Here is a 27,484-nt window from a genome sequence, read left to right as displayed (position 1 = left end):
CCGATGGAAGAAGTTGGAAGAGTGAGTAAGTCGGGTGGGAGGGATCTTTGATTATGCTGCCCGCTTTCCCCAGGCAACGGGAGGTGTAGATGGAGTCAATGGATGGGAGGCAGGTTCGTGTGATGGACTGGGCGGTGTTCATGACTCTCTGAAGTGGACACTTGTTCGAAGAAAGTTGTCTGCTGCTGGCCAGCCTGGACAGCGTAGACATTCACAAAGTGAAGTACCTCAACCCCCTCGCGGACCGTAAAGTGCAACAACCGGCCTGGCACTGGCTCCTTGACCCCCAGATCTCCGGCTGAAATTGTGGGGCGAACAAGATAGCCACCCCGCCTAAACATGAGGCTAGGTGACTGATGTAGACACCCCCCCCCCCCCCCCCCCCCCCCCCCCCCGCCACTCCAGGAGCCGTGTGGCTTTGTCTCCCGGAGCGGTGTGGGTTTCTTGCAGGAAGCACGGCGCATACTTCCCATCCCGGAGGACCGAGAAGTTCTGGAACCTGCGGAGCCCGTCCCTGCTGCCGTTAATGTTGAGGCTGGCTATGGTCACCTCCATGTCAGTAGTAAAGTGCTACCTTCACCTTTCCAGTGCTCGGAAGGGGCAGAGGAGCGCAGGCCCCTCAGGAGTCCGGCGAGGGAAGATTTCTGCCAGCGCTGCTCAGAAGCGTCCGCGCCTCCGCCTCTTTAACGTAGGCGTGGGAAGACCGGATAAGCAGCGCCAAGTCGGACCACCGGTCGAGGGCTAGCTGCACTCGGTTTCGGCGACCGCAGTTTGCATGCAGAAAATACCGGAGTTCCCCTCGGGGGATGAGGGGTGACTCGGTGTCAGCCACGAGGGAGCCCACCATCTCGCTGCTGATGGACCCAAAATCATCCCCCGTGCCCCTCACCGAGCAACCGGCCAGCTCCGGGCAGTCGCCGTCTGTGCCCTGCGCCGAAGAAATCTCCATTCTTGCAACGCCCCCCCTCCCCTCAACACTTTGATCCGGGTTCAAGATGTTGCCATCTTCTGCGCCGGCCTGGGAGCATCCCCCCCCCTCCCCCTGCTGACCCACGCCAAAACGACGACGGGCCCGGTACTCGACGCTGAGGCATCAATGGGCCCGGGATGAGCTTGAGTGTCCGCAGCGGCCCCCAAGCCGGAGTTCTGGGACGCAGGGGTCTCTCGGCTGACGGGGTTGGGGGTATTTGCAGCCGATCCCTGCCTTGCCTTCTTTCGGGCCTTGCGGCCTGATGGAAGCCCTCCCTCCTCCACTCCGGCAGCCGACCAGCCAGTCTGCGCCAGCACGGTGTCCCCCTGCAGGGTCGGGGTGGTAATGCCAATGGAGGGGGAGGGGCCGGCCAGGCCACTCGCAGCCACCTTGGTGTCAGTGGTGGCTTTGGAAGCGGGGCAGTTCTTCACCCTGCCACTGGAGTGGGTGGAGTGGCCGTCAGGGCAAATGCCACGCCCACCCCGATGAGGGCTTTGTCGCATTGGAATTTAATTGAGGAAATCAATAGTGGGGAGGGGGTTGTCAGGGGAGAGCGAGGTGGAATGACTCTCCCCCTTGGAAGGTATACAGGGGAGCAAAGCAGGGAAGAGAAGAGAGAAGAAGGAGCCCTGTTGGAGGAGGTCAGCAGCACAGGCGGGTGGGGCACCGTAGATGGAATGGTGCCCGAGGTGAGAGACTCCGGAGACTCCGGGTGAAGCTGGAGGGTGGGAGGATTGGGGATCTTCAGCCCAGGTGGGGACCCACTAAAAAAAAAACACAGTCCGTGCTCCCACCCTGGGTCACCACACTGAGGTAAGTGACGCTGGTTTAAAGAAGCCTTCGGCCCAAATAGGGCTCAGCAAAATACAGTCTGTGCTCCCACCGTGGAACCGATCTCCTCCCTGCTGGTGTAAGGGATCTCCAGCCCGGGAGGGCCCCAGCAACCACTCAATGTCCCCGTCCAGGAACAAGCTCACCAGGTGGAATGAGGAAGGCCTGACAGTTGGGAGAATTGTGCAGGGCCGGGTCCTCAGCTCGGGAGGGGGGGCCCAGCAAGGAAACAGTACAAAGGGGCTTTACTCCCACCTTGTTTTGCAGCCACCTTCCTGTTGTTGTTGTTGTTCCTTCCTTCCGCTCTCCTCCCTCTCTCCTTCCTGCAGGCAAGTCGGCAAAAGCCAGCACTCAGCAACAGAGAGCAGCTGCAGCCACTCCAGGTGGATCGGCCATGCAAAATTGCCCCTTAATTGGAAAAAAAATGAATTGGGCCCTCTAAATTTAAAATAAATGGATAATAATTATAAATGGGAGGAACTCGGGTAGATTTTTCCCTCATTTCCCTGCTGTTCCCATTGATACCCCAGGAACAGCAAGGCCAGTTGTACCATCACTACAGCCGCGATCGGGGCCCGCCGATCTGCGGGCAGGCCTGTGCCGTGGGGGCACTCCTTCCTTCCACGCCGGCCTCTGTAGGGCTCCGCCATGGCCGGCACGGAGAAGAACCCCGCTGTGCATCCGCAGGAAACACGCCGGCCCGTCTGCGCATGCGCGGAACCACGACGCCGGTTCTGCGCATGCGCCAACTCTCGCCGGCCCACGGCGGCCCTTCGCCGCTGATTGTCGTGGCGCCAATCGCTCCGCCGCTGGCTTAGCCCCCGGAAGTGTGGAGGATTCCGCAACTTCCGGTTGGCCTGATGCCGGAGTAGTCCGCGCCGTTCTTGCCGCCGGCGTCGGGCCATCCCGCCAATTGCGGGAGAATCCCGCCCTGTGCCTCTCAGGATTTTCTGCAGCAGATGCATGTTTTTTGCAGCAAAAAGGTTCCTCTTAATGGCTGAATTAGCTGTGGGAGGGGATTGGGGTAGGGGGGGTTAGCGGTCAGGCTGGATGGGGTAGTTGGGGGTATGTGTGGGTGGGGTTGTGTTTTGGGAGGGTGGGAGGTGGGGGGTTGAGTTTCTGGTTTGTGGACTCCGTCATAAATGGCTCTTTACAAAATCAATACAAACGGCATTCAGAAAATAAAGAGGCACCTTCCTTCACATTTCATTGGTTTTAAATGGTCTGAACCTCCCAACGGACATGAATCGGCTCCATAAAATACTCACTTCTCTGCCAAGCTCCAGCAGCATAGAATTGAAGATGATCAAGTCGTGCCTTGGCCTCTTTCCCTTGTTAAAGGTGCTATGTAAATGCAAGTTATTGTCAACCTGCAGAATAGGCTTGTTTTCTGGGACAAATAAATGGGATCTGAGAGGGGACCGACCGTGCTGAAGAAAGGCAGGATGAGAATCGGAACACTCAATTCACTTTTTGGGTTATTTATGCAATGCCTTCTTTTGGAAGATTGAATGGGAGGGGTAAATGTGTCTGTGGTTTGCATAAGGAGCCGGATGGATTGGGTGGCATGATGGCACAGTGGTTAGCACTGATGCCTCACAGCGCCAGGGACCCGGGTTCAATTCTGGCCTTGGGTGACTGCCTGCATGGAGTTTGCACTTCCTCCCACAATCCAAAGACATTGCAGGTTTGGTGGATTGGCCATGCTAAAAATGAGCCCCTTAGTGTCCAAAGATGTGTCGCTTAGGTGGAGTGGCGGGGATAGGGTGGAGGAGTGGGCCTAGGTGGGCTGCTGTTTCGGCGGGTTGGCGCAGACTCGATGGGCCAAATGGCTTCCTTCTGCACTGTAGGGATTCCATCTATTCTATGTATTCTATGATGGGCCAAATCGCATTCCTTGCTTTCTTTTCATCTGCTATTTAAAGAAAAAAGTCTGCAAATTGTTCTGTGTTTTGCTCTAACTGAGCCAATATTCATACAACTCTGTTTTGTTTTCTCCACCTTAGTCACAGCAGAAGTGCATCGTAGGTTTTGCTCTGGTGTGTTGTTTCGCCATCTCTGTTGCGCTAATATTTTCAGCTGTGGACATTCCAGGCAGCAGCAGTGACACAGAAGACATTTCAGAGGACAACTGCAATAGGGATTGCCGGTAAGAATGGGTTTACTTCAGGCATTTGCGTCGGCACATTGCCCCAAGTTTTCCTTCTCTTTCTCTTGAAAGGGCAGAGTTGTATCACACTATGGCTCCGTAATCAAGTTTGATTCCAGATGTTCTAGAAGCCCTCCTGTATTTTATCCAAGTGACATACTTTTATTTGTGGGAAATATCACATGAGGAAGTGGCTCTATCCCCTACGACCCCCAGTGACCATAAAAAAGACACCTGCTCATTTCTCAACTCTCCGACCCATGCATGTTGAAACCAATTACAGCTTTCCTCGTGCTGCCACAGCCAAATTGTGACAATACAACACAGGCTGGAAAGTTTCCAGCCAAATGGCTCAATACCACACTGGGCAGGAAAAGTGTAGCCACGCAGCCGTGACGCAGAGTGTTCCGTCTTTTCTACTCCACTATTGACGTACATTCAGATTGCATTGAGCACTTGCCAGCAGGTCGTGACCTATTTGGCCAGCTGGGATGTGACATTTTTGTGAAGAAATGCTTCCTTGTCATTGCTGATCTCTTTTTTTTTAATCCATTGATTTTTAAACCTTGTCTTGAATAAATGTCAAAGATAACATTCAACGCCTTGTTGAAATACAATTGTTGAATCCAAAGATGTGCAGGATAGGTGGATTGGTCATGCTAAATTGCCCTTAGTATCCAGAAAGGTTAGGAGGGGTTATTGGGTTATGGGGATAGGGTGGAAGTGAGGGCTTAAGTGGGTCGGTGCAGATTTGATGGGCCGAATGGCCTCCTTCTGCACTGTATGTTCTATGTATCTATGTATGTATGTACCAACCAGACATTCCAGAATACTTAAGTAGGGTGCTCTTTCCAAGAGCCGGTGCAGACTCGATGGGCCAAATGACCTCCTTCTGCACTGAAAATTCTATGATGATTCTATGATCTGGTGACCTATGACCAGGGAGCAGGACCAACAGGAAGGAAGTTAAAATATAGAGACTGAGTGGAAGACAGAAAAACAGGAAAGAGCGAACAAATGGACTCCTGGGCGCTCAGAAAACACATTTTGGACTGCTGCTGATTGAATGCCCAGAATGGGACTTGCAATGATAAAATACGGTTCTGGTTGAGCCATGCTAACATAACCAGCAAGAGCTGAGAGGGTTCTGGAGAGGAGTGTGCCATTGTATAGAGGGGTGCACAGATGCAACCCTGTCCGCACAGAGGTTGTTGCTGTCAGAGAATTTGCTAAGTCCTGGGATGAAAGGGAATTTTTCCCAAGAATGATCTGAGCTCAGAAGAATTCTGTGGCTGAAAACAGGCAGGAGGACTGCCTATAAAATCCATGGGGTCTATCTTTGGTGTATCTGTTATTGCATGCGTAATTTGTAGTTTGTACTTTCTGTGATTTTATATTTAATTTACATTGATTCTGATCTGTGTGCAGGCAAAAGTTACAAAAATGCAATCTTCTTTGGTAATCTTTTCATTTGCGGATTGTTTGGTAAATTTGGTTCTCGTGGTTGATGGATCCCTGTGGGGATTGTAACATACCCGATTAAAAATCTACCAGTCTCGAATTGAAATTTATTAATGGAGCTAGCATGGACTACTTTCATTGAATCATAGAATCCCTCCAATGCAGGATTTGTGGGAGAAAATTCCACACTCTACTACCTTTTGATATTCTAGGTAAAAGAAGGCCAGGTTATGTCATTTGAAAATGAAAATGAAAATCGCTTATTGTCACAAGTAGGCTTGAAATGAAGTTACTGTGAAAAGCCCCTAGTCGCCACATTCCGGCGCCTGTTCGGGGAGGTTGTTACGGGATTTGGCAAGTTCTGAGCGATATTGTGAGTGCTGTCCAGGTTGGCATTTGGCATAGCTCTTTATTGCCTTCCTCAAAATCAATTGCAATCATTCATTCAAAGGGAACTTGTTCATTTTAATGGGCCTCTATGGGATTGTAACAGAATCAAAGTCTGAGAATAGATACTACAAAGAACAAAGAACAAAGAAATGTACAGCACAGGAACAGGCCCTTCGGCCCTCCAAGCCCGTGCCGACCATGCTGCCCGACTAAACTACAATCTTCTACACTTCCTGGGTCCGTATCCCTCTATTCCCATCCTATTCATGTATTTGTCAAGATGCCCCTTAAATGTCACTATCGTCCCTGCTTCCACCACCTCCTCCGGTAGCGAGTTCCAGGCACCCACTACCCTCTGTGTAAAAAAACTTGCCTCGTACATCTACTCTAAACCTTGCCCCTCTCACCTTAAACCTATGCCCCCTGGTAATTGACCCCTCTACCCCGGGGAAAAGCCTCTGACTATCCACTCTGTCTATGCCCCTCATAATTTTGTAGACCTCTATCAGGTCGCCTCTCAACCTCCGTTGTTCCAGTGAGAACAAACCGAGTTTATTCAACTGCTCCTCATAGCTAATGCCCTCCATACCAGGCAACATTCTGGTAAATCTCTTCTGCATCCTCTCTAAAGCCTCCACATCCTTCTGGTAGTGTGGCGACCAGAATTGAACACTATACTCCAAGTGTGGCCTAACTAAGGTTCTATACAGCTGCAACATGACTTGCCAATTCCTATACTCAATGCCCCGGCCAATGAAAGCAAGCATGCCGTATGCCTTCTTGACTACCTTCTCCACCTGTGTTGCCCCTTTCAATGACCTGTGGACCTGTACTCCTAGATCTCTTTGACTTTCAATACTCTTGAGGGTTCTACCATTCACTGTATATTCCCTACCTGCATTAGACCTTCCAAAATGCATTCCCTCACATTTGTCCGGATTAAATTCCATCTGCCATCTCTCCGCCCAAGTCTCCAAACAATCTAAATCCTGCTGCATCCTCTGACAGTCCTCATCACTATCTGCAATTCCACCAACCTTTGTGTCGTCTGCAAACTTACTAATCAGACCAGTTACATTTTCCTCCAAATCATTTATATATACTACAAAGAGCATAGGTCCCAGCACTGATCCCTGTGGAACACCACTGGTCACAGCCCTCCAATTAGAAAAGCATCCTTCCATTGCTACTCTCTGCCTTCTATGACCTAGCCAGTTCTGTATCCACCTTGCCAGCTCACCCCTGATCCCGTGTGACTTCACCTTTTGTACTAGTCTACCATGAGGGACCTTGTCAAAGGCCTTACTGAAGTCCATATAGACAACATCCACTGCCCTACCTGCATCAATCATTTAGTGACCTCCTCGAAAAACTCTATCAAGTTAGTGAGACACGACCTCCCCTTCACAAAGCCATGCTGCCTCTCACTAATACGCCCACTTGCTTCCAAATGGGAGTAGATCCTGTCTCGAAGAATTCTCTCCAGTAATTTCCCTACCACTGAAGTAAGGCTCACCGGCCTGTAGTTCCCTGGATTATCCTTGCTACCCTTCTTGAACAGAGGAACAACAATGGCTATTCTCCAGTCCTCCGGGACATCCCCTGAAGACAGTGAGGATCCAAAGATTTCTGTCAAGGCCTCAGCAATTTCCTCTCCAGCCTCCTTCAGTATTCTGGGGTATACTGTTTGAAGAGAGGTCCTGCAAATCTTCCCCAAACTGGAATGTGGATATGTACATAGATTCCAAGGAAAGAGGTGAATGTTATTCAAGGGGCTTACTGTGGATCAGAATTTGGGCAACACTTTGACAGCCAACACTTTGTGCTGCGCTTACTTGTGCCATTTAGTTGGTAAATGGTGCTATTAACCATTTCCTTCATATATGCCATTACTCTGGTTTTGTTCCCTGGTCTTGTTAATGGAAGACTCTGTGTTGAACCTTCCTGTTACTGGAAAGAGCATTAAAAAGCAAACTCTCTCCAGAGGGGCCCGGACTATTGGTTGATCTACTCCGTGTCCTAGATGTCCAAAAACGTGTCAATCCTCATCCTGAGTTGGGCCAGAAGAATCATTATCTCTTAGACTCTGAAGGTTTAGGAACTGCATGTTAACATTATCCTGCAACATTACACTGCTGATTCTGGAAAAGAGCAAAAATCCTTCAGAGGCTGGAAATGTGAAATGCTCATCAGGTCGGGCAGCAACTGTGAAGAGGTCTGTGAAGGGGGGCCGTGCAGGGAATGAACCCTTTGGAATGCTGGAAGAGGGGAGGGGAAGATTTGTTTGATAGTGGCATCAAACCGGAGGTAGCTGAAATGTAAGAGGATGATCTGCTGATTGTGAAGGCTGGTTAGGTGGAAGATGAGGACAGGAGGGATGACAGGGGGAAAGGCTGAGAGCAGAAGGGCACAAATTGGTTGGGCATGGTCCCTGCCTACCATCATGACGTGAAATCCTTGGTTGAGGAAAAAGGAAGACATATTGGAAATATAGTATGGATGGTTGTGTTGTCAGACCGATGTAATGGAGATGGAGAAACTGGGAGTGTGAAGAAGCGTAGTCATGGTAACTGTGGGAATCAGTGGGCTTGTAGTGAATATTGGTTGATAGCCTATTGTCAGTAATGGAAACACAGGAACGGAAGAGGAAAGCATGGATCATGTGAAGGTGAGAGAAGGGTGGAAATTGGAAGCAAAGTCAGTGGTGTTTTCCAGTTCAGGATGAGAGCAGGAAACGACATCGATATAATCATCAGTGAAAACCATAGGTCTATGGGTATGGGGATGGGTGCCCACAACGACACATTTTTGTCGGCAGTCGTGAATGAAATTGAGGAATTACAAGTTAGCCAGGTGGTGGTGGATGGAGAGTGGTTGGGTCTCCGCTCAAGAAAGAAGCGGAGATCTCTCAGGCCATTCTGGTGGGACTGGAGGTGTAGAGGGATTGGATGTCCTCGGTGACAAAGAGATGGTTAGGGCCAGGAATCCCAATCCCAAACTTTTAAAGTTTTAAATGAGGGCATCAGAAGAGTCATGGATGTAGGTGGGAAGAGACTAGACATAGGGAGTAAAAAATAGCATTGTGATGGAAAGGATTAAGGGGTTGGACATTCCTAGATCAGAGGCTTGACGTTCGATGGTGGGGTCACGGTCATGGAGAAGTAGGAGGGTGTCAGAAAAGTGGCATTCAGTCTCTGCTAGGTGGAGGCTCGGCAGCATGGTAGCATAGTGGTTAGCACAGTTGTGTCACAGCTCCAGGGCCCCAGGTTCAATTCCTGGCTTGGGTCACTGTCTGTGTGGAGTCTGCACGTTCTCCCCGTGTGTGCGTGGGTTTCCCCCGGGTGCTCCGGTTTCCCCCCACAGTCCAAAGATGTGCAGGTTAGGTGAATTGGCCGTGCTAAATTGCCCCTTAGTGTCCAAAGAAAAAAGGTTGGGTGGGGTTACTGGGTTACCGGGATATGTTGGAAGTGAGGACTTGAGTGGGGTGCTCTTTCCAAGGGCCAGTGCAAACCCGATGGACCCAATGGCCTCCTTCTGCACTGTAAATTCTATGAACCTAGGCCAGTACACCAGACAATAAAAAGCACCAGGATTCACTCTTGCTCAAAACTCAATTATATCTCTGACTTTTACCCGTTCTGATGAAATGTCATCCATCTGAAGCATCAACTCTTTCTGTCGCCACAGATTCTGCCGAATATTTCCAGTATTTTCTGTTTTTATCGCAGCTGCTTTCGGAGGTAGCTAGTAATTTAAGCATCTTCTCCTCTTTCTCTGTGAGCCTGCCTAAAATATTCCGAAGGAGCTGACTGCAAAGAGGTGACTGGGAATAGTGGTAAATTCTGTCACGGGAAGTCCCACCTGCCCCACCCCATTATCTTGGACTCAAATCAAGGTGCATATCTGCAAACCGGTTGCTCTAGCAGACTCACGCTCATGTCAAACAACTCTTCCTTTCTCAGTGAATCCTGCTGCTGAGTGAACAGTGCTAATGAATCTGACTGTAGCACTGGCCAGATTTGATTTATGGATTGGCAATGTGCATGTACAATGCAATTATTCAAACAGAAATAAAGTGTAGCCTGTGAAAGGGCTGAGGCTACGGCTTCACCCATCCCTTGCAACTACACTGTTAAAGAACACGAAATCCGCTCCATTTTGCCATTGTGTTAAAAACATATCCAAAGATCTCTGCCCCAATTTTATGACAGGGGCTTGGTTTGGGTGGGCAGACAGGGGTTAAGACATGGAAACTTATCTACAGCTCCAGAAGTGAAATCCGAGCAACTTTACCCCCCCCCCCCCCCCCCCGAGCATTATTTTAATCTCACTGACGGATTGCCTCCTGGGTTGGTGAGCGTAGGATCCGGCTGCCATGCTGCTTTTGTGTGGGGGGCCCCCTCGAAGTGGCGAGATTGCAGCGGAGGAGGTCGGAAAACAGAAAGACGGGCATTTCTGTAGCGCCTTTCACGTCCTTCAGACGCCCAGTGGCTCTTGACAGCCAATGAAGTACTTCTAGTTTCGATGTACAGGAGTCGCAAGGGATGGGTGAGCCCGTAGCCTCAGATTGCAAATGACTTCACAGGCTACACTTTATTCCTGTTTGGATAATTGCCCTTGGAAAGAGCACCCTACCAAAGCCCACACCTCCACCCTATTCCCGTAACCCAGTAACCCCACCTAACCTTTTTGTGGTCACTGAGGGATAATTTAGCATGGCCAATCCACCTAAGCTGCACATCTTTGGACTGTGGGAGGAAACCAGAGGACCCAGCGGACACAGGGAGAACGTGCAGACCCACACAGTGACACAAGCCGGGAATCGAACCTGGGACCCTGGAGCTGTGAAGCAATTGTGCTAACCGCTGTGCTACCGTGCTGCCCAAACATTGATTTCAGTCCAAGATAATGGGGTGTGGCAGGTGGGACTTCTAGTGACAGAATTACCACTGTTGTAATGTAGTTTTATGATCCCAATTCATGTTATAACTGGAAGGGCAAATCCATGAATGGAATGCTGGCTCAAAAGACTGTAACTTTTACCTTTTTTTTAATAAAACGTGGAGGAGCAGAGTCAAAGGACTGCTAATTAGTTTTAACAACAAGGAAAAAACATTTATTAAACGTGAAAAGTAGGGATATTATACAATACTTTTTACACTCTCTTACGTTAACAAATACATACAGATTTTAAGATTAACTGGGATTACAAAGTGCCTCTTAAGGTACAATGGTCCCAATAACATACACTCCCTTTGAAGCATACAGATTGGCTGTGGTCAAATACACAGTACACTTTGAACTGAAATTAGTATCTTTGGTTTTCTCCTCAGAATCCCTCAAGAAGATTGTCACATGAGAATTTCCAAACTCATCTCCCAAAAACCCGCTTTAAAATCTTCTCTCACAGTAATGTTTTTCCTTAGTGGTTTGCATTCTGAAATGCAGTTCAGGTTTTATAAATGACTCTTTTAAACATAGTTTCCACTCCACTTTTAATGGTGAATCCAGTCCAAGATTTTACACCTATCCTTTAGGATTTCTTTGTCTTCACTGATGTTCAAACTGTTCACATTGCTTTAAATCTCAATTCCTAGACTGTATTAAAATGACATTAAAATGTTCTATTTACCTCTGAAGCCTGCTGTCTCACTTTAAATCTAGTTACTGCAATTGTCTCTTTTACTTGGAACACTTTGTTTAGTCTTCCTTGAATTCATCTGAACAATACCTTGGTCTCCGTCCTCTTAGCTTCAGGTGTCTTAAGAAATTGTTTCTGTCCCAATTCCCTGGTTAACTGGTTGTGGCTTGTGATGCATGATCAATCACTACTGAAGCAAGATTGTAGTCCAATTGAAGGCTTTAATGAACAAGTAGTTACCCCAGTAGCTCTGGTACAGAATGACTGCTGTGGGTGAAACACAAACTCTTATGCTTCGCCTGCTGGGTGGAACCAGCAGGCAGGTTCTACCACTCATACTACAGTATAAGGTACATCCCACCTAGGTACCGCGATACCCCTAATATAGCCTACCACATCTTGTTCCTTAGGAAGCTTGCATCTTTGCAAATCCTTTTGGCCTGTCCAACTTCTCCCGGCAGAGTTGAGAGCTGTTCACTCCCCAGTGTCCTGTCTCCAACTGCAATCAAATTAGTTAAACTAAACCTTACAAGGCCCTAGTTGCTAAGCAACAACTTCTGGTTTATTTGCTGTTCACACCGTAGCCCTCTCTAAGCACAATAGAATCACAGTTGGAATTGAAACCAACCCACACACATACAAGCATCTTTGTCTAACATGAATCTAACTATAGGTTTTACCCTTCCAGGCACAGAAACATTAAATTAAACCCATTTAAAACTATACCTTATTTCTAATGTTTACCAATTGAAATATAAATCTCTTAAAACTACCTTTATTATCCTGACAGTAGGAAACATGGCAGCCAATTTGTGCACAGCAAGGTTCTGTAAACAGTAATGTGATCTTAACCAGATTGTCTCCTCTTCCATGAAATTGATAACATTATTGGCCCGCACACTGGGGAAATCCTTCCTGCTTTTCTTCCAAATGGCGAAACAGGAGAACTCCTGCCAAAAAAAAAAAAGGCTCTTAGGATGGAATTTTCTGAAGAGCCGCCTCTTCCTCCGGAAAGCAGCCGGGAAATCCTTCGAAACAAAGTAAAAATGCCTCCTTTGGGCATCTTGTACCTTCCACCCACCACCTTGCCGGGCTGATCTGAGTGGGAAAGCCATTGTCACTTCCCGATCAGACCATTTGTTAAAGCTGCGACGGGGTGATGACAACATCAGGTCCCGACATGTGTACGTTAAGCCAGCTTCGAGCGGGTGCCCAGACCACCAGTTCAGAAGAGCAGGTGTATAACAGGAACTTGTCCATTGTACCACGGGTAAGTAAGTTGAGAAATTCTAAAACAATCCTGCGGCTTACCTTTCCACCGGTTAAATTCACTCGCTCTTATTTTGTTCTAATGGCGACACCATTCTTAGGGGCTGGTTTAGCACAGTGGGCTAAACAGCTGGCTTGTAATGCAGAACGAGGCCAGCAGCGCGGGTTCAATTCCCGTACCGGCCTCCCCGAACAGGCGCTGGAATGTGGCTTTTCACAGTAACTTCATTGAAGCCCACTTGTGACAATAAGCAATTATTATTATTATTTTATAAATAGAAATGCCTGTAACTTCAGACGTTTTCTTGTTTTTAATGAAAGAATTATTCTGCTCGATACGTGCCATTTTTACCCAGTATATGACAGTCAGTGATTTAAGTGGCAAATATATTTTATCAGATCCCAATGCGTGTGGCCCAGTGTAGGCTGATGCAAAAATGAACGGTAATTAAAATTAAAGGCACCCAATTCTAACGATATTCATACATAGTTGAAAATGTACTTGGGAATGTGTCGAACTGTATTTTGTCCAGCCAAGTGGGAGGTAAGTATGTTTGTTAATCGTTCCTTGAATCTTGTAAGGAGATCCTGAAGCAATTCTGTATTTCCCTTCAGGGTCCATCTTGTTGAAAACATTCCAGAAGAGCTGGATGATACGGAGAACGCGACTAAGCGCACCTCCTTGTTCCAGGGCTGGACCGACTTGCTGGATGTGGCATTGCACAGCGTTGATATTGTCTCTTCCAGCTGGGAACTGAGAAATGGTAATCTGGGCCCAAACCATTCGCTAACCCGCTGGGTAAGTGGCACAATTAAGTCGGCAAAGGCTTGTGGAAGACGGTACTTTATTTTAGCATAAAATGTAATATTGATCAGCAAAGTGTGACTTCTATGAGCTTAGTGATGCTGCGATATTGAAACGTGACATTTTAAAGAAAAGCTGTACGCCTGCAAATAAAATGATCTCATTACACTAGAATAAATGAGTCTTGGCAGCAAAGTGGATAAACTCTGACCTTCACAGATACTTTTCACCTATTGGAGACATAAAAACACTACTTCTGGGATCAAATTTGCCCCTCAAAAATTGGTACGTTTGCCGTCAACTCCAATTTTAATCCTTTGGGCTAGAAATGAAATGCAGCAGCTGCAATACAAGGCTCAAAGGGCATCTCGTCTCATCTGACGGTGCACCATCCCTCCAGTACTACAATGAAATGTCAGCCGACATTATGTGCTCAAGCCTCGATAATGAAGGGCGGCATGTGGCGCAGTGGTTAGCACTGGGACTGTGGCGCCGAGGACCCGGGTTCGAATCCCGGCCCTGGGTCACTGTCCGTGTGGAGTTTGCACATTCTCCCCGTGTCTGCGTGGGTTTCACCCCCACAACCCAAAGGTGTGCAGGTTAGGTGGATTGGCCACAATAAATTGCCCTTAATTGGAGAAAAAATAATTGGGCACTCCAAAATGTTTTAAAAAGTCTCGATATGAGGCTTGAACCCATGATCGTCTGAGGCCGAGGCTTCCAAGTGTCTGGACAATGCTATGAAAATAATGATGTGGAAAATTGATGTTCTCCCTGCAAGGGCATTGACTTGTTCATGTTAACTGCTCGGGAAATCGGGTAGCATCAGGTACTGGAAGGGAGGTACAGGTTGATGCATATCTCCTCGTAGCTCTGTAACAGAACAATATTTCCATCTTATGTGGGCCGGAATAATTGTTGCAAGTGGCTGTACACTTCCTTTTTCTGTGAAACATGACTGTGAGGGTCAATTAATCATGACACGTTAAACACCATGGGCGTCATTCTCCGACCCCCCCGCCGGGTCGGAGAATGGCCGTTGGCCGCCGTGAATCCCGCCCCCGCCCCCGCCGAAGTCTCCGAAGGGAGAAAAGTCGGCGGGGCGTTAATGGCGCCGCTGCCACGGAGAATGTCACGGGTCTGCGCAAGGCAGCCGATTTTCGGCCTGCCGATATTCTCCCTTCCGGATGGGCCGAAGTCCCGTCGACGTGATGACCGTTCACGTCGACGTGAATCAAACCTCCTTTTCATCGGCGTGACCCGGTGCTCCAGGCTCACGCCGACCAGCGAGGAGGTGAGTGACGGCCTGGGGGGTTGGCTCTGGGCAGGAAATGGCGTGGCCGCAGACTGATTGCCTGAGGAGAGGTGTGTCTCGGCTTGTGTGTGTGTGCGGCGGGGGGGTGGGGGGGGGGGGGGGGGTGGTTAGAGTAGGCTGAGCTCCGGGGGAGTGCCGGGAGGGGGTCCGTGCCGGGGTGGAGGTTGGGGGTTGTGGAGGGGGTCCGTGCCGGGGTGGAGGTTGGGGGGGGGTCCGTGCTGGGGTGGAGGTTGGGAGTTGGGGAGGGGGTCCGTGCCGGGGTGGAGGTTGGGGAGGGGGTCCGTGCCGGGGTGGAGGTTGGGGAGGGGGTCCGTGCCGGGGTGGAGGTTGGGGAGGGGGTCCGTGCCGGGGTGGAGGTTGGGGAGGGGGTCCGTGCCGGGGTGGAGGTTGGGGAGGGGGTCCGTGCCGGGGTGGAGGTTGGGGGTTGGGGAGGGGGTCCGTGCCGGGGTGGAGGTTGGGGGGGGGTCCGTGCTGGGGTGGAGGTTGGGGGTTGGGGAGGGGGTCCGTGCCGGGGTGGAGGTTGGGGGGGGGTCCGTGCCGGGGTGGAGGTTGGGGAGGGGGTCCGTGCCGGGGTGGAGGTTGGGGGGGGTCCGTGCTGGGGTGGAGGTTGGGGTTTGGGGAGGGGGTCCGTGCCGGGGTGGAGGTTGGGGGGGGGTCCGTGCTGGGGTGGGTGTTGGGGAGGGGGTCCGTGCCGGGGTGGAGGTTGGGGGGGGGGGGGGGTCCGTGCCGGGGTGGGTGATGGGAGGGAAAATGAGTTGGTCCACCTGGCCAGGTGCCAGCCTCCAACAGTTGGACCCATGCGGTCCATGCCACCTGGCTGGGGGGAGGAGGGGATATGGGCAATGATGACATGTCGTCGTTCCCCTCCCCCCCCACCAGGCCGTCATGTTTTCAGACCATCCAGCGATGTTGGCCGCCGTGGTGGCAGCCGCTCATGTCTATGTTGCCCTGGATGAGGAGGAGGAGGAGGAGCGTGCCAGAGAGGCGGCGCAGGCTGCCGCAGAGGGGCAGGCGGCAGCCGCCCAGGCTGGAGGGACACCTGACCGACAGGACGAGGAGGGGGAGGAGGACGTCGCGGCCCCACGGCAACGGAGGAACCCGAGGGCGCCCCGTGTGTACCGGCCCCGGCAGTCATACCAGGACCTCACGGACCGGGAATGCAGGAGGAGACTCCGGATGAGCCGGGAAACCGTGGCACACATCTGCCACCTGCTGGCACACCTGTCACCGCGTGGCACTGGCGGGGGACACCCTCTCCCCGTGTCCGTCAAGGTTACGGTGGCCCTGAACTTTTATGCAATGGGGTCATTCCAGGCACCGAGTGGGGACCTGTCCGGCATATCGCAGACATCGGTGCATCGGTGCATCCGGGCAGTGACAGATGCCCTTTATGCCATGGCGCACCGCTACATCCGCTTCCCCGTGGACCGGGCCAGCCAAGATGCCCGGGCCGTGGGCTTCTCTGCCATTGCTGGGTTCCCCATGGTCCAGGGCGCGATCGATGGGATGCACGTCGCCGTGCGGCCACCTGCAGATAACAGGGCCGTGTTCACTAATAGGAAGGGGACCTATTCGATGAACGTACAGGTGGTCTGCGACCACCGCATGATGATCCTGCACGTCTGCGCCCGTCACCCAGGCAGTGTACACGACTCATTCGTGTTGTCGCGGTCATCCATCCCCGGCATGTACGAGGGACGCCATCCCCGGCTGAGGGGCTGGTTGCTGGGCGACAGGGGCTACCCATTGCGATCGTGGCTGATGACGCCTATACGGAGGCCACGCAATGAGGCGGAGAACCGCTACAATGATGCCCATGTAGCGACAAGGGGAGTGATCGAGAGGTGCTTTGGCGTGCTGAAGATGCGTTTCAGGTGCCTGGACCTCTCTGGGGGCGCCCTCCAGTATCGGTCAGATAGGGTCGGCCGCATCATTGTGGTGTGCTGCGTCCTGCACAACATAGCCCAGCAGAGGGGCGATGTGCCGCAGGCAGAGGAGGGCGGAGTGGAGGAGCAGCAGGAAGAGGCCCAGTCCTCCCCAGATGAGGGGGATGGGGGCAATGGTCAGGGCAGACGGGGTAGACACAGACGGGTGGCTGTCCACCGTTACCGGCTGGCCCAGCGGGCACGGGACAGACTGATAGATGCCCGCTTCACTGACTAGATGGGCGTGGGAATCGGGTAGTATGGCCACAGACCGCACACCATGACAACAGCCGACCACCCACACCCCCCACCCATCCACCCACCCAGCACCCTCACCCCCCTCCCCAACCCCACACACCCCACCCGCATGCACACCACCCCCCCACTCCCAATTGCCGATCCACCGGCGGCACAACGGGCCGGGCTCACCCAGTTGCGGGTGGACGCGTGTCTATCGCAGGCCATGGAGAATGATGACAACCCGCCTCCGATGAGCTCCTGGCTCTACATCGTTGGACTATGTCTGACCCATGGCCACAGTACCACCATCCACCTGGACCATCCCTGCATGCGGCTGTGACACTGCAGCGCACGGTCCCGTCCTCTGCCCGGGGGATGTTGATGGCGGCCCAGGGGGAAGGGGGCAGACTCACCTGGGGCTGAGGTAAGACCACCCCTCACACACACACTTGCGCTCAACGTACATGACACCCCCGCACACTTTGGACAGAGCACAAAGGCAGCTTCGGTAGGTGTAACATTGACTTTAATAACCAAAGGAGTTCATGCACGAGCCCTAGCGCCTAAAACTCATCTGTGCCCTGCACCCGTGCCAACTTACTCAGTGTCTAATTGTTTGGCCTTACGGGCCCTTTGACTACGTCTACGTGGTTCCCCAGACGGTACAGCAGAACTGGAGGTGGACTCCTGTGATTCCTGCCCTCTGACACTGGATCCCTTTGGCGGCCGTTTCCTGGGGCGTCCTGGCCTAGATGGGCCAGGCTGCGGCCCGGGCGACTGGGATGGCGAGCTGCCAGCCTGTCCTGCCCGTTGCCCACCCGATGCACCTGGGACGGAAGGGGGGAGTCTGAGGTGTCGCGGTGTACCGGGACCTCCCCTACAGAGGGAGCCGGGACGGACCACACCACCTCCTCCTCCCTCGGGGTGCCCGATGGCCCCCAGGCCTCTACATGGGTGGGGGATGCGAACGGACTGGCCATCCGACGCGCCCCCGACATCTGGCGCTGCCAGTCCTGGAGGCCCGTGCTGGTATCGACAGGGGTCTGCAGGTTTGCAGCCATGGAGCCCAGGGGGTTGTCGAACCCTGTCTGCGACAGTGCGACGCCAGCTCGCACATGGCCACTGGCGCCGATGCCCTCAGCGATGGCCTGCTGAGACTGGGCCATGGCCTGCAGAGACTGGGCCATGGCCTGCAGAGACTGGGCCATGGCCTGCAGAGACTGGGCTATGGCCTGCTGAGACTGGGCCATGGCCTGCTGAGACTGGGCCATGGCCTGCTGAGACTGGGCTATGGCGTGCTGAGACTGGGCTATGGCGTTGAGCGCCTCTGCCATCTGGCGCTGGCACTGGCTCATGGCCTCCTGTGAGAGGGCAGCCATTTCCTGGGCCACAGACGCCGCCTGCACGGAAGGCCCCAGGCCTCGCAAACCGTTCCCCATGTCTGACACCGTCGCACCCATTGCCTCCACCGCGGACGCCACCCGTGCGGTGTCAGCCTGGGTGGCACGCATGACCGGGACCACTCCCAGCTCCTGGACGCGGGTGGACTCCTCCACCTGCGACCGCAGCCGCCGCAAGCCGCCCGTCACCCTATTCGCTTGTCTCCGTGTCGGTGGTTGCATCGGATCTATGTGTGGGTGTGGTAACTGCAGGAACCCGGGATCCATCTGGGCGGCAGATGTTCGCTTGGCCTGGGCTGCCCTCCGACCGCCCGGTCCCTCTGCTGCTCCTACCTCCACCTGCTGTACCGGGACGGCTGTGTTGTGCGCACCAGTGAGTGTACCAGACGCCTCATCACTAAAGTGCCCAACCGTGGTGAGTGTTTCTGCGATGGTGGAGGGTGTTGGTGACAGCAGTGGCGTTGTGTCGTGCTCTTCGTCCCACTCTGAGTCCATGGCACTTTGGGGTGGGGGTTCGTCTCCACCCATCCACTCTGAGTCACTGTCCGGTATTTCGTCTTCCCGGGTAGGGGTGTCCTGGGTAGTGCTGTCCCGGGTAGTGCTGTCCCGGGTAGTGCTGTCCCGGGTAGTGCTGTCCCGGGTAGTGCTGTCCCGGGTAGTGCTGTCCCGGGTAGTGGTGTCCCGGGTAGTGGTGTCCCGGGTAGGGGTGTCCTGGGTAGTGCTGTCCCGGGTAGTGCTGTCCCGGGTAGTGGTGTCCCGGGTAGGGGTGTCCTGGATAGTGGTGTCCTGGGTAGTGGTGTCCTGGCTCGGATGTGACGGGGGCCTGTGGCTGCCCCCCTCATCGCTGGGTGGTCGCTCCCGCACGTGACGGGGGTGTCGTCTCCCTGTTGCTCCAGGTCTCTCCGTCTCCCGTGGTCTCCGAGGGGCATCCTGCGGGCGTCGCATGCTGGAGGGTTCGGGTCTCTCCGTCTCCCGTGGTCTCCGAGGGGCATCCTGCGGGCGTCGCATGCTGGAGGGTTCGGGTCTCTCCGTCTCCCGTGGTCTCCGAGGGGCATCCTGCGGGCGTCGCATGCTGGAGGGTTCGGGTCTCTCCGTCTCCCGTGGTCTCCGAGGGGCATCCTGCGGGCGTCGCATGCTGGAGGGTTCGGGTCTCTCCGTCTCCCGTGGTCTCCGAGGGGCATCCTGCGGGCGTCGCATGCTGGAGGGTGCGGGTCTCTCCGTCTCCCGTGGTCTCCGAGGGGCATCCTGCGGGCGTCGCATGCTGGAGGGTGCGGGTCTCTCCGTCTCCCGTGGTCTCCGAGGGGCATCCTGCGGGCGGTCTGCATCTGCGGGGATGGGTGCCTGGACGTTTGGTCCTGCGATACACAATGAAGCATGCATGGTTAGACATCAGGCAGTGATCAGGTGATACGGGAGAGGGGGATATAGGGGAGGGGGGATATGGGGACGGGCTGTTGGTGGCTCACTTGCTCGTGGGGCCCCGACCTCTGCATCAGCAACCTCCCGGTCCTCAGGTCCGCCAGCCAGTTCCAGGGCCCTTTCCTCGTGTACGGTCAGTGGCCTCTCATCAGCGGGCCCTCCTCCAGTCCTCACATGCTCCCTATTGTTGTGTGCGCGCTTCTCCTGGGGGGGGGGGGGGGGGGTGGTGGCAGGGGTAAAAGGCAACAGTGTTAGGCAGGTATATGAATGCACGCCATCGGTTGCGCGTGCATTGCAGAGGTTAAGGTTAGGGCTGGATTCACTTGGGGATATGGGGGATATGGGGGAGGGGGGAATATGGGGGATATGGGGGAGGGGGGATATGGGGGATATGGGGGAGGGGGGATATGGGGGAGGGGGGATATGGGGGATATGGGGGAGGGGGGATATGTGGGAGGGGGGATATGGGGAGGGGGGGATATGGGGAATATGGGGGAGGGGGGGATATGGGGGAGGGGGGATATGGGGGAGGGGGGAATATGGGGGATATGGGGGAGGGGGGAATATGGGGGATATGGGGGAGGGGGGAATATGGGGGATATGGGGGAGGGGGGAATATGGGGGATATGGGGGAGGGGGGGATATGGGGGAGGGGGGATATGGGGGATATGGGGGAGGGGGGATATGGGGGAGGGGGGGATATGGGGGATATGGGGGAGGGGGGGATATGGGGGAGGGGGGGATATGGGGGAGGGGGGGGGATTTGGGGGAGGGGGGGATTTGGGGGAGAGGGGGATATGGGGGATATGGGGGACGCTCACCCTGCCTGCTCTGACGAGGTCGTTCACCTTCTTGTGGCACTGGGTGCCTGTCCGTGGTGTTAGGGCCACAGCGGTGACGGCCTCTGCCACCTCCCTCCACAGACGCCGGCTGTGGCGTGGGGCAACTCTGCGGCCGTGCCCGGGATACAGGGCGTCCCTCCTCTGCTCCACCGCATCCAGGAGCGCCTCCACATCGCGTGACTCTAACCTCGGGGCTGAGCGACGGCCAGCCATCAAGTCGGGTGTTGCGGTCGGCTGTTCCGGTCGGGTGGGGGGAGCTGCGCGGCCTTATGAGCCGTCACGCCGTGCAGCGCGTATGACGCTGCACGGCGTGAACCACTGCGCAAGCGCGGATCCCGTTACGTCGCTGCTAGCCCATTTCGGGCCGCAGACTATCGGCCCATTTTTATGACGTGACGCAAGTGGGATTTGCGCCGTTTTTTGCGCCGATCGGCGGAGTTTCCGCCGATAACGGAGAATTTCGCCCCATATCAGCTGTCCTCCTTTTATACTGTTTTGTAGCTTAACACCCTGACAATAGCTCTGCTAAGTGAAGCATACCCACCCCAATCTGAAATATGCACCCTTAACTTCCTACCTTGTAGAGTCAATTGACTCGAGTTACCAATGATCCCACTGTAATATTCCTACAGGGTTAGAGAAGGTATTATCCACACTCACTTCATGTAGAGGATATGAAGTTAGATTATAGATTGACCATCATTTTAGGAAGGATGTGGAAGCTTTGGAAAAGGTGCAAAGGAGATTTACCAGGATGTTGCCTGGAATGGAGAGTAGGTCTTACTGTAAATTCTATGATAATCTATGATTAATCGAGGACAAAGGTTCGGCACAACATCGTGGGCCGAATGGCCTCCTTCTGCACTGTAACGTCTATGATAATCTAGGACAAAGGTTCGGCACAACATCGTGGGCCGAAGGGCCTGTTCTGTGCTGTATTTTTCTATGTTCTATGTTCATACTGATCTCATTGAATGTTGAACCAGGCTCAAGCGGCTTTTTAAAAATTATTTATTGCGGTCATGGGATGTGGCCGTTGCTGACTAGACCACCAGCATTTATTGCCCATCCCCAAGTGCCCTTGAGAAAATGGTGGTGAGCTGCTGTCTTGAACTGCTGCAGTCTTAGGGCGGGATTCTCCGGCCACACCTGCCTGCCGACCGGAGAATCCCGCCGAGGTCAATGGACTTCTCCATTGGCCGCGGCTCGCCCGTGGCGTTCTAATGGCGGGCGGGGCGGAAGAATCCAGCCCTTAGCGCATTGTCGGGACACCCACAGTGCTGTTAGCTAAATGGCCGACTCCTGTTTCTATGGTCCTCTTTGGAAACTATTACACAGAGAGATTAAAAATCAAAATCAAAGTTTGCAACAATATTTTGTTGCATTGAGAAGGTGTTGGGGAGCCGCCTTCTTGAGCTACAGCAACCTGTGTGATGAAGGTGTGCCCACAATGTTGTTAGGGAGGGAGTTCCACCATTCTGATCCAGTGACTGAATGAATGGCGATACATTTCCAAGTGAGCATGCTGTGTGTGACTCGTGAGGTGTTCCCCTGGGTCAACTGCCCATGTTCTACTGCGGTGATAGATCACGGGTCTGGATTATGTGTAATGGAGTGAATGTACCTATAATTAAAAAAACCTTTACAGAATAAATTTATACAATTACCGATGTGACATTCGTTAATGTGGGTTTCAATGACAATATTTTCAGTACTTTAAACCATCAGATTGATGGAGTAAAGCGTTTGTAGTTTTATTTCTGCAGTGCCTTGATGGTGGTCGTCAAGAAATGGTCCTTTTGCACAGCTTCATGGGGGGTTGGGTTTCTGATGCAGTGGGGGTGAGGGGGGGGTTAGCTCACAAATCTGCATGTAGGAAGCCCACACCTACGTATGACCAGTGAGCTTCTGGTCAAAAAGGTCATCTTATCTTTCCTAGGCTGTATCAAGAAAGACCACCTTTATAGACTGTTTGCGAGAATTAGCAATTAAGTTAACCTATTGTACCTTTGTGCGAGTGAGCTTAGCGCAGACAGTGAACTGTTCTGCTGGGGGGCATTATTGGATTTTGTAAAGCACCAATGGAACCAGCGGGATCCCAGGTGCACCTGGCCAGTTTGATGGACAAGAGGCTGCCCACAAATAGGAAGCGGTCAACCTGAAAACTTACCTCAAAGGGAGGAAAATGGGGTAAATGCTGGAAAATTGCAGCGTTACAAAATGGAACGTGAAATGAGACTGAAATGCTTCTTTAACGCTTAGAAAACCTGTGTTGTTTTTTTGTCTATGAATGACATTTACTAGGGTGAGCAAGTATTCGAGAAGCTGCAGGAATTGAGAACTCGCAACGTTGGTCTGAGAATCCCAATTAATAAATTCCAGTATGGATCCCAAGATGCTACAAAACTGAAAGTTGACGGTGAGTAGATATTTCACCTGAAAATTGTGGCTATTCAAGTGATCCATCAACTGGTAATTGTAACTGTTACTGGTCAACCTTGGTCTCCAGTAACTTCTCACTAGACCATAACTATGCAAACATAATTCTGATGGAGTTCCTCAAGCAGGAACATTTCAAACACTTGTCTCAAAAAAGAATTAAAGTTTCCAATTCAGTCGACAAGTTGCTTTCATGTTAAAACACTTTAATTTGCAAGAGCAGGATTTTGGGGCCCCTTGTCTGCCATGTTTTTGGTGGGGGTCATGTAAAATATAAGGAGTGGCTACATACCAAAATTGGCAGCCTTCCCGCATTTTTAAATAATCAATTGACGGTCAGTTAGGCATGTTACCAAGCCAATACACCGGAATAACGTGCTGTCCATGCCATCATATGTTAGGTGTGAGCAGGCAGCATGGTGGCGCAGTGGTTAGCACCGCTGCCCATTGACATCGAGGTCCCAGGTTCGATCCCGACCCTTTGCACATCCTCCCCGTGTTTGCGTGGGTTTCGCCCCCTCAACCCAAAGATGTGCAGGGTAGGTGGATTGGCCACACTAAATTGCTCCTTAATTGGAAAAACTGATTTGGGTATTCTAAATTTTCTTTTTGAAATATGTTTGGTGTGAGCAAGTTATTATTTCTGAGGAAACTGCTTTAATTGTGGAAAGGATGTGTGTGTGTGGGGGTGGGGGGGTGATGCTGGGTGTACGTCCTTCAGAGGAGGCCTCTGCGCATCAGGGGCACCCACCAAGGTGATTTCCCTCCCCCAGCCAGGCCTCCAAAACCGCAACCCCCGCCCCCTCTCTGCCCTCCCTGATCCCGGACCTGCCTCTCATAGATATCATAGAATTTACAGTGCAGAAGGAGGCCATTCGGCACATCGAGGCTGCACCGGCTCTTGGAAAGAGCACCCTACCCAAGGTCCACACCTCCACCCTATCCCCATAACCCAGTAACCCCACCCAACACTAAGGGCAATTTTGGACACTAAGGGCAATTTATCATGGCCAATCCACCTAACCTGCACATCTTTGGACTGTGGGAGGAAACCGGAGGACCCGGAGGAAACCCATGCACACACGGGGAGGATGTGCAGACTCCGCACAGACAGTGATCCAAGCCAGAATCGAACCTGGGACCCTGGAGCTGTGAAGCAATTGTGCTATCCACAATGCTACCGTGCTGCCCACATCTCTCTGGGATCCTCTTCAGATGTGGGACTGCTTGCCTTCCCGTCAGCACCCACTGCCAGGTTCTGGAGCTGCGAGAGTTGCCAGCCAATTCAGACCTCTCCCCATAAAATTCTACCCCAACTATGCGGTCTGAGATTTAATCCTGGTTTCCTTCACAAATTTCCGCAATATGGTAACTTCTACTGTGAGTGATGAGGGAAGCAGGATTGTGGGGAGAGGGAGATTGGAATCTTGATTGGATCTATGGAGATGTCGGTGGAATGAACCATTCCCTCCCCCCTGTGAACAAATGGGAATAGGGTGGGTACAAAGGACATGGAGAGTTAAATTTATGTACAGGTTCTCTTTGGAGCTGACACTGAAGTGTTTCATTTGAAGATTTTGGAAACCTCTTTCTTAACGATCAATGATAATGACCAAGCTGGCCATAGAGCCGTTGGCGATGGCTCTCAGGGGGTCGGCAGAGTGGCAGGGGATAATGAGGGGACAGAGGGAGCATCGGGTGTCGCTCTATGCCGATGACCTCTTGCTGTATGTTTCGGATCCGTTGGAGAGAATAGGAAGGATTATGGGCCTGTTGGGGAGGTTTGGAGGGTACTCGGGATACAAGCTAAATGTAGGGAAAAGCGAGGTATTCCCGGTGAATGAGCTGGCACAGCGGGCTAATTTAGGGGGGCTGCCATTTACGGTAGCGAGGGATAGGTTCAGGTACTTGGGGATTCAGGTAGCGAGGGAATGGACGGGGCTCCATAAGTGGAACTTAACGAAGCTGGTGGAGGAGGCCAGGGAGGATCTTAAGAGTTGGGAAACACTGCACTTAATGTTGGCGGGGAGGGTCCAAGTGGTGAAAATGAATATTCTGCCGAAGTTCTTGTTTATCTTTCAGGCTCTCCCGATCTTTATACCAAAGGCCTTTTTTCGGAAAGTGGACACAATCATCTCTGACTTTGTATGGTCGGGGAAGGTGCCGAGGGTGGGGAGAACCCTGCTACAGAGGCAGAGGCAGCAGGAGGGGTTGGCGTTGCCAAACTTGCTTCATTATTATTGGGCGGCGAATGTGGACAAGGTGCGGCGGTGGTGGGAAGGAGAAGGGGTAGAGTGGGTTAGGATGGAGGAGGAATCTTGTAAGGGGTCTAGTTTGAGGGTAATGATGACAGCAGCATTGCCAATGGCTCCGAGTAGGTATTCAGGGAGCCCAGTGGTGCAGTCCACGGTGAAGATATGGAATCAGCTGAGGAGGCATTTTAGGGTGGAAGTGATGTCGGTGCTAACGCCACTGTGCGAGAATCATGGGTTTGAGCCAGGGGGTGGATACTGTATACAGGAGGTGGAGGGAAGTGGGGCTGGTCAAGGTGAGGGATTTGTATTTGGAGGAAGGGTTCGCCAGTCTGGAGGAGCTATGGGAGAGGGTAGAGCTGCCGAGGGGGAGTGAGTTCAGGTATCTGCAGGTTACGGACTCTGCGCGAAAGGTCTGGAAGGGGTTCCCTAGGTTACCGGGATCCACCCTGCTGGAGTGACTGCTGCTTCCGGATGTGGAAGGGGAGGGAAGAATTGGGGATATATATAAGTGGCTGGGGGAGCAGGGAGGCGAGCGGGTGGTGAAGATCAAGGAGAAATGGGAAGCGGAGTCTAAAATGGAGATCAATTGGGAAGGATGGGGTGAGGCACTGCGAAGGGTAAACGGGACCTCCTCTTGTGCAAGGATGAGCCTGATACAGTTTAAGGTGGTGCACAGGGTGCATATGACTCGGGAGAGAATGAGTGGGTTCTTTCAGGGGGCAGCGGATGAGTGTGAGAGGTGTGGGCGGGGGCCAGCGAATCTTGCGCACATGTTTTGGGGTTGTGAAAAATTGGGAAGATTCTGGGCGGGAGTGTTCGCGGTCTTTGTTGTGTGATGCTGCTGCGTGTAGCAAAAGCTGCTTCCTTGATGTATGCTTTGACAAAGGAAGGTCCAGACTTTTTAATGAGTTCAATATGTTTATTGAACTATTAACGCAGATGTTTATCTCCTGCTAATCTAGCTGTAGTAACTCAGTCTAACTAAACCAGTCTGCTCTAAGCCTCGTGCTGGGTGTGATGCTGTTGATCAACCCTGATGTACTCTCTAGATGTCTGTCTGTGGAAAGAGGCAGAGCATGTGTGTCCTGTCCTTTTATATGGGTTGTGTAATGCCCCCTTGTGGTAATGCCACCTCTGGGTGTCCTGATTACCCATTGGGTGTGCGTTATTCTAAGTGTTCCATGTATGCATATCATGACATCTCCGGTGTTCTCTGTAGTGTTTACTTAGTTGTAGTGTATTTACATTAACCCCTTGTGTATATACAGTGATGCATATCACCACAGTCTCAGCAAGGATAGTGGAGGAGGGAGTGGACCCTTTGGTGGCGATATTTGGGGTTTCAGAGAAGCCGGAGCTCATGGAGAGGAGGATTGATGGTGGGGGTTTGATGGAAGGGGGGGGGGGGTGAAAAAGGAGAAAAATCTGTACAAACTGTATAGTTGATTGTTGGGAAGAATGTTTCCCGTAACCTACTTTGATACGAGTTTGAACAAAATGCGTTTTTAAAGAAAGATAATGACCAAGGTGAAAAGTTGTTTCAGAAGCTCTCGCACTGATAACTCAGAATGTTGGTTAACATGGTCATGGGTGGAAAATATTGTCCAATTACTACCAATATTAATTTCCTCCAAATTAAAATTTGACGAACTTAAGTTTGCCAAGCGGTTAGCGAAAGGAAGAACCTGCATTTATGTAGCATATTTAGTGGTCTCCAGATGTCCCAAAGTACTTTACATTGAATGAAACGCTTGGGGAGGTAAGTTACTGTTGTTGCGCAAGAAAGACGGCAGCTTATCTGTTCACAGCCACGTCCCACTACTGGCAGTGAGACAATGTCCAGATAAATCTGCTTTAGTGATGCTACGTGAGGGATAAATATTCATGAGGGCACGAGGGAGAATTCCCCTGTTGTTCTTTGAAACCGTGCCATGGGATGCAGTCAGCTGAGTGGGCAGGCAGAATCTCTGTTTAATACAGTAACTCATCGGATGGACAGTGTGTCGGACAGGGCAGCATTTCCTCAGCCTAGTCTTGGTGCTCAGAGTCTCTAGGATGGGACTTGAACCTCAACCTTTTAATAGAGGCGAGAATCGTCACCACTGAGCCATTGGTGACACGAGGGACTGAGCA

General features: G+C 52.3%; 1 protein-coding gene across 1 annotated transcript in view; it reads left to right on the top strand.

Annotated features, from left to right (window-relative positions):
- The window catches only part of pld5 (phospholipase D family member 5), a 210,718-nt gene that overhangs the window by 68,830 nt on the left and 114,404 nt on the right, over positions 1-27,484 (top strand). The window contains exons 2-4 of the mRNA XM_072512476.1: positions 3,808-3,950; positions 13,327-13,510; positions 22,962-23,076. Of these exons, the coding sequence (XP_072368577.1) occupies positions 3,808-3,950; positions 13,327-13,510; positions 22,962-23,076 (442 nt within the window). The remainder of the gene's footprint in view (positions 1-3,807; positions 3,951-13,326; positions 13,511-22,961; positions 23,077-27,484) is intronic.

The sequence above is a fragment of the Scyliorhinus torazame genome, chromosome 1, assembly GCF_047496885.1.
Source record: "Scyliorhinus torazame isolate Kashiwa2021f chromosome 1, sScyTor2.1, whole genome shotgun sequence".
NCBI lineage: Eukaryota > Metazoa > Chordata > Chondrichthyes > Carcharhiniformes > Scyliorhinidae > Scyliorhinus > Scyliorhinus torazame.
This window is presented reverse-complemented; position numbering and strand designations above follow the sequence as displayed.